The following is an 8,184-nucleotide window of genomic DNA, read 5'->3' on the forward strand; positions in this document are numbered from 1 at the left end:
GAAAGTGACTCCCATGAACTCCCTGGCAGTTAACTACTGTCTGGTCCTTCTTGAGCAAAACATCACATGCAAGTCTTTCTGGCTGACACTAGAAAGATTGTGTTGGGTTGGGTTGGCCCAAGGTATGTTGGGAACTAGGCATGTTGGCTGGTTACCAGGTATGTTGGCTGGTTACCTGGTATATTCGCTGGTTCCCAGGTGTGTTGGGTCCCAGGTGTGTTGTGTCCCAGGTGTGTTGGGTCTCAGGTGGGTTGGGTCTGAGGTGTGTTGGGTCCCAGGTGTGTTAGGTTGGGTCCTAGGTGTTGGGTGGGTCACAGCCATATTGGGTCTCCAGTGTCTCACCATAGCTGTGTGATTATGAGGCAGTTGCAAGGGAAGATGCGTACCGTTCAGAATGACCTTGAAGCAGACAGAAGCAGATGTCATTTAGCAGGAAGCCATTCATCTTCAGGGGGGTCAGACCTTGACTGTTGAATTCCCACAGCAAGCAGCATCTGTCCGTTTAATATCATGTGACCTCATGCCACCTCAAGAGCCAGAGGAATGCTCTGGCTGGGTTCTTGAAGATCACCACATTAAGAGCAAGGTTGGGGTTAGTGATTAATAGATGAACAGAAGATAAATGGGAAGAAAACAGCGGCCACCTTCACTATTACTTCAGCTTTTTTTTTTTTTTTACTTTGTACCATTTTACTTTATTGCATTTCTGTAATAAAATTTAAGTATTGTTATAATAGCTATATTATAATTACATTATATATTATCATATAATATATAAATTATGTGATACACAGCATATGTGGTATTTTGTAGATCTTGTGTGTGAGATTAGTAACTGTGTGTGTGTGTGCGTGTGCGTGTGTAGATGGTAGCATCCCCTCCAGTGCAGTGTCCAGTGCGGGGCCCTCCTCCCCGACCACAGAGAGCTCTGGGGTGAACTTCAGCTTCAGTGAGTAGACCCTCGTCCTGCTGCAGACTTGTCTGGAAAGAAGTTGGACATTTAGAAGGCATTCAACGAGCAGAACCCAAATCAAGCCAATCCCTGCCATTCGTTCACAGCCAGTGTTGTCGAGGTGAAACGGACACAGCAAACCGGAGAGTTTTGATTTGATAAAAAAATATTTTAGCAAATTGTTAAACCACCAACACCATTCAGATTCTCAGACATGCCTTGTTGTCACATTGTTAATGCTGGTTTCGCACAATGCAATTTTTCACATATCAAATATGAATGTTGTTTTGTTATAAAGCCTTTATTAAGGGTAAAGTTTTACACGTTATGGTATATTCACTATAATTGACCTGGTTTATCCGCTGCAATAAAGTGGTTGATGATGGCGTTAATGTTTAACCGGACTAACAGTGATATGACTTATTTAATTTCCGTCTTGGTCTACTTCTCTGACTTTATTAGCTGTCCATCCACTGTAGATACAGGTTTTAAACACAAGGTCAGTTTAAACTCTGGATACTGTGTGGATTCCACTGTCGCACTTTCTACTGTAGACACCCAACCACACTGATGTACAGTATGTGATTGTAAAGAAAGAGTGGGGTGTATCAATAATGGGGACAACCCTTCCATTGTAGATTGAATGTATGCTAAATAGCCACATATCATTCACAGGTCATTATGTGTCTGCAATCTGCTGTCATAACCAAAGTATTAATGTATTTTTAAAAGTGCAATTACTCAAAATGGCTGCTGCCTCTGATGTAGGGACTAATTTAATCCACTGCGTCAAATGTATCTTCAAACGTAATATTATGGTAAGAAAAGTAATGCTCAAATGTTAAGCACATTTGTTGTTCGGATTGATGTTGTCTTTCTAAATCACATTTTTCTGTTTTTCAAAAATAAAAATGAACTTTTCAAGGTACATCTCGCCACAGATAAAAACATGCAGGATATTGCATTTTTTTTAAGTATTCTTTCCCCGCAGCAAACCCACAAGAATATTAGTAGTAGTGCTCCAGCTGCTACTTCACAACCTTTTGCTGAGAGTTCCTTTGTTCTTTCAACAAGATTAAACCCTCGATAACAATAGACAACCTTGTATTTAGCTGTTTTCATTGTCGCCGGCGAAACCTTAGATTTATATATTATATATTGATTTCATGTGCTGAAAAGACTTTGTGTATGTAATTTTTTGTTATGTAATTTATATTCTTATTTAAGAAGTTGTGTGTGTGTATAGATGGTGGCTCTGGGCTTGATAAAATGGCTAAACTGGCAATATAGTTGTTGTTTTTCTGGTCTCTTAAGGTCCACACGTGTGTGTGTGTGTGTGTGTGTGTGTGTGTGTGTGTGTGTGTGTGTGTGTGTGTGTGTGTGTGTGTGTGTGTGTGTGTGTGTGTGTGTGTGTGTGTGTGTGTGTGTGTGTGTGTGTGTGTGTGTGTGTGTGTGTGTGTGTGTGTGTGTGTGTGTGTTAAAAACCTATGACTCATCAGCCACTTGCTGCTCCGCAAACCAAGACCTTTGATAGCGCTATTAAACCTCCCTCTCCCCGTCTTTTCCTCTCCTTCAACTCGATCATAACAACGTTGGGTAGCACTTTCGAATAACAGCAAACGTAAACCATTGATGGAGTAGAAGCAAACAGTGAATTAATTAAGCATTCTTCCTTCGCAAATAGTCATTTATAAGCAGAAGGGTTCTGTTTCTGGCCTCATCTGCCTTTTTGGAGGTGTATGTGTGCATATATGTTTATATTTTATACAGTATATATATATATATATATATATATATATATATATTTATTTTTTTTAACAATGACAATTCAGCACAATATCTAATAGCTCTGCCTCTGCCGTTGTTCACTTGCTCTCATCCCCCTCTTCCTCCTCTCCTCCACACTCCTCTCCCGGGCCTCTAGAATAATGATGACTCACACCTCCTTGCCTTGCTGCCACACGTTGCCATGGCGACGTCCCCAGATGTATTTCTCTTCACGTATGCAACAGTGGATGAATGAAAGGACAGAGTGGAGAGAAAAAAAAAAAGAAGCTGAGTCATACAAAGCCAAAAGGCATATGTCCCCCGCCGTGCTGTCTCACAAGCAGAGTGCTCTGTTCTCACATTCACACACGCTTGTAGATCTGTAGCGTGATTTACACATAAAGGGTTTAGTAGACAGGACAATTCTATACAGGGTGATGTACAAATAAGGTAACGTAGGCCTACACGTACGGGGTGATGTACACTTTTAGTGTACTGCAGGCCATTACATATGATTACAGAAATGTCAGTTTCCAGTATTCAATAACATGGAATCGCGGAGTTACCCCAAGTCGACTGAACTATTGAACGTGTATCTCCAAAATATCCCCCAATGCAGTCTTGTCCCGCCTATGCTGTCACTGCAATAGTCGCCCTCTGGTGCAGCCGCCGTCAGACTAGCTGGATTATACTCATTGACTCGTCTGCCAACCAGGCACAGACAGCTCTGTTACAGGGGAGGCTGGCAGCAAGCCAGCAATTACATGTCGGCAGTCTTCCCATACACACACGCGCGCACACACACGCATTAAAACAAGTACACAGACACGCATGCACCAACTCCCCACCGCCTCCACCCAAAACTTGAAAGGAGCGTATAAGTCGTCATGGAAACCATGGGGGGCTAGAGAAGGGCTCGTTTCCCTGGGCAATGTCGAGCAAGCGACGCTAAGGAATGGTCTCCTCACTCGAGAGAGAGAGAGAGAGAGAGAGAGAGAGAGAGAGAGAGAGAGAGAGAGAGAGAGAGAGAGAGAGAGAGAGAGAGAGAGAGAGAGAGAGAGAGAGAGAGAGAGAGAGAGAGAGAGAGAGAGAGGCATGAAATAGTAGAGCAGGCAAGGCTAGAGGGTTTGCAAATGTCATTTGTAAATTTTTATTTTAAATTCCTCAAATAAATTCGCTAAAGAGAAACATGTGGCACTTTAGAGGTTAATGGTCTGGTTTGATGATCAGTCAGTTATTTTACTGACTCTTATTTTGTGTTTTTCTCCCGTTTTCTCTTTCTGATTCTCATTATGTTAGGTCTCCATGGAAACCTAACTTAATGATGCCATGTAGAAAAAGTGAGAATGTTGTGTGAATTGTAATGTAAATTATGACCTTCGACCCATTCATCGCCGGCGTCTCTGTGGAGCAGTGATGGACCTGGGTTCAATCGAGTCAGGTGAGGGCAGTCTCCATGGAAACCTCATTGGCAGACAGATAATAGTAACTAGTAGCAAAGTGTTGAAAGAGAAGCACAAATGACAAGTTTGGATTTCAATCTACTTTAATTGATTATTTCACCAGGCTGGTTCCCTTTTACAATGAATCAGCAGTAATTCTAGTTTTACAATTGAGATAAAGAGAGAAAGAGAGACAGAGATACAGAATATTACAATGTCCAAAATGAGAAACTAACAGAATTACAAGTAGTACAGCGTCCTCTAAACATTTTCATAGGTTAAACCATAAAAGCACAGCCCAGTATTATATTAGGCAATTTCAATGCCAGTTAAGACAATAAGCTTTTTTTTTCTTCCAAATATACCTCTTTAAAATATCTTGAAATAGATATTTCAATTAAATTATCACATTCAGGCATATAACTAAATATTTCACATGCAGAAAGGTTAGATGGACGAATGACACTGTTGTGGTCTATTGGTTTCCTTATATTTACTGTCGGCGTGATCATGGATTTGAACAGAATGTTGTGTTGTTTGAGTCAGCAGTTTGTGTCGCTATCTGGTGTCAGAGCTCTGCAGTGTTGAGCATTTATTTAAAATCAGCTAAAATGAAACTATCACAAGAAGGATAACATCTTTCAGGGATTTTTGTAAGATGTACTGTTGAATATGTTTTAGTCTGCATGTGCTTCAAGTCATATTCAGGAAAAGGAAAATGTTACAGATGCAGTTAGTACTCTCGTCACTGTCACAATATTATTCATTGCGGAATCACACTTGATTTCTGAAATAGCAGAAAAAACTATTTTGGGAGGTAGGGTTACAACTGAAACCACCATCACTTAACAGATGTACCGTGTGGATGTTCCAGTCAGAACCCGACACAACACTTCAGCCAGGCCTCTGTGTTCTATAACATCATATTTTGGGAAAAGGTTGTGATTGGGATTCTCGTTCATTGCTTTGATCCAGTAACATTCAGGTCCTACATTCAGAAAAATAGCCTATTTTTGTTTATACTATTATTATTTCACAGCTAGCTAGCAATACCCTAGGAGTCACAGGTTCCTAAGACCAAAGATTTGGATTCTGCCAACATAGAACCTCTTTCAAGACTTATTCCACCATCTTAAAAAGAAAGAAAGAAATCATTGAAAAACAATAATTTAACAGATCCTCTTCTTTTCTCCCTGTACATTATACACCCCATACACCATTGAAAAACTTGGGTCACTTCATACTTTGCCACACCTGGGTCTCTCTTGGACATAATGGAAAATATCTCTGTTTGAACCGCCATATGTAGCGTACATAAAGGCTAATTACAGTGTATTGACCGGGGAAGCGTGAATAAAGTGCAACGTCTTTACTAAAAGTCTTAAAGACTTGTTGATATGTTGGCTCATCTATTGTAGTACACTCGTACAGTAGGCCAAGCAGGGTAACCAGCCCTCCAGCAAGTTGTTTGGGAAAAATGGAAGCTGGTTTATTTGAAGTAGTCCTCAGTTAATTGATCCTAAGCCTTATTAATGAGGCATGCAATGTTTTAAAGATAATAAACAGCAATAACATGAGCTTACGAGGAGTTGTTTCTTTTCAGAACCTTTTTAAAGTTGGGGTGACTGTATCAAGCCAAGAATATTTTATTTCAGTCAGTTCAACCCGGCCTGGCCCATAGCTAGCCTCAACTCTCAGAAACAATTGCTATGTAAACAGAAAGTTTTAACCACAAAGAGCAAACTCTGAGAAGAATGTTTTGTATAGGTAATTTTAAAGTCATTAAATGTCAATGATCCGACTACAAACCATTTGACAGTGTAAGCTTAGAGAGTTAAACTATATCTTGTTCACAATCACAATACAATAAGAACAGAAGACAAACCCTTCAAAGACACAGAAATGTCGTTATCGGCTTGTTAAAAAGAAAAGAAAAGCAGCTCTCTTTAGTATGTATTTGTATAACTATTGTTAATACCTTCCATAACTCTGTTCTGTATGACTGTGATCACATTCAAGGTCATCCATTATCAATATCACTGATAACTGTTCATTTAAAGTTAATCAATTCCTTCATCTGTCTTGTAACTCCAAGTTGGAGGTAATTGTGGAGAATCAGTATTTATATAAAATATTGCGTTCATGCCACATATCTTCCAACTTTAGTATTTATAATAATAACACATCACGGGGCTTATCCCATGACACACAACACATCCAACATCAAAACAGCTTCCCCTCATAAAAAGTGCATTCTTGTTTGGTGCAAATCCTCGCTTCTTAACATTCATATACGTTTGTTTCTGTTCTTGTGGATAGCTTTGAATATAATCATTGACAAATGCGTCCATTCTTCTCTCCCGTTACTGATACAGATCTGCATCAGAAATGTAAATAATATCAACAAATTGTTGTCTTGTGAATACAACGTGTCGGGTGCGGGACATGTGGCAGAGTGTGAATGTGTGAACTGGTTGGTCCTCAAGGTCTTCCTACGTGACTCATTTGAGTGGGTTTACCCTGCGTTCGGTCCCTGGTTCAGGATGGGCTGACGTGCAGGCTGTAAAATAGCCCAGCCTCCTACCACCACTTGAAAGGCACATATGAGCCTCCTCCTTTCACACCATCTCATACATATTAATGAAAGCAACCAATAAATACAAACTCAGCAATTCACTCCATCGCATAATATTCACCCACCGGCAGGGATGGGCACGCTTCCGTGCTATGATACGGTCGAAGGTCACTCGCTTTCCATCACTCAGTGATATTTAAGACAGGCGTTATATTAAGTCGTTGAGACAGGGAAGTTGTGTATCATCGCTTTAAATGTTCATGGTCTAAAATGCACGACAGAACAAACGATCCCTTCTCGATCATGATTTACCATTACAACATGTATATCTGTATTGTTAGAATGGACTGTGTGTGTGTTTGTATAAATATATATATATGCATTTATACAAATGTGTATATATATAGATATATATGTACATATTTATATATTCATATATATATATATATATACACACGCAGTACATTCATAAAACAAAGACCTTGACAATGACTTAAGCTATTCAAAGAAAGAAACCATCACAGCCAGCAGTTATTATAAGTATACAATCCCATTAGCCCGGCACAAACAGCGTTTTCTTTTTTCATGGGATACAGCCAAAACAGGGCTATGACCTATCTGTTGTACTGCACTGTTGCCCAATGCAGGCCCTATAATGACGACAATGTCAACATGTCAACCAGATGCAACTCCCGAACTAAATTCGGAGAGTCCGAGCTAGGTTTCAAGCATCATGCACCAGCTAAGCAGTAAACGCCGGCAGGAAATACTATAGGATGGTATTTCTTGAGAAGCGCTAACACCAGGCACTTTCTACAGTTGCCCAACAAAAGACAGTATATTTATAGTTTTTTGTATATAAGTAACATTACCGTGTGTTGCCTATGGATTAATCCAGACAATAACGTGAAGCACTGTAGACTAGCAGTTGCTCGCACATTAAGGTAAAGATATTATCTTACGGAAAATTATGCTATGACTTGAACATAAAAATAATACAATATCAAACACCATACACAAACCTATTAATCAAGTTGCTGATTGTGCAATTTTAGATTCTGATTGTTATCTGAAAGATTTTGGTGATTTGAATAACTGTGAAAGTTTGCCACCAACTAGAGTTAACTAGCAGTGGTTTAACTAACAGTGGGTTTTGGCACTTGTTTTGTCAAATAGATTTGTGTATTTCATGTACACAAGTACATTAACTTAAAAAGTATTGTCTTTCTACAATTCTACATGTAATATATAGAACTAGTAGAGGAGTATGACAAAGTAATCTTTTGGAAAAACTGAAGATGAATCTAGTCTCCATAGTGGCTTAAGCCACTATGAGTTAATTTAGATAGAAAACAAACCAACAAACAAATCACAAAAAAACAACATTTATTTTTTGAACACCAGAGTTTGTCAAACACATTTAATCTTAGCTAACGCAAATGAGTTAA

General features: G+C 39.3%; 1 protein-coding gene across 2 annotated transcripts in view; it reads left to right on the forward strand.

Annotated features, from left to right (window-relative positions):
- The window catches only part of ppip5k1b (diphosphoinositol pentakisphosphate kinase 1b), a 28,143-nt gene extending 25,914 nt beyond the window's left edge, over window positions 1–2,229 (forward strand). For both annotated transcript variants that reach the window (XM_084477060.1, XM_084477061.1), the window contains one exon: window positions 866–2,229. In XM_084477060.1, coding sequence (XP_084333186.1) covers window positions 866–957 — 92 coding nt within the window. In that variant the 3' untranslated portion in view covers window positions 958–2,229. The remainder of the gene's footprint in view (window positions 1–865) is intronic.
- The last annotated feature ends 5,955 nt before the right edge of the window (window positions 2,230–8,184 follow it).

This window comes from Micromesistius poutassou (genome assembly GCF_964030765.1).
Source record: "Micromesistius poutassou genome assembly, chromosome: 13".
Taxonomy (NCBI): domain Eukaryota; kingdom Metazoa; phylum Chordata; class Actinopteri; order Gadiformes; family Gadidae; genus Micromesistius; species Micromesistius poutassou.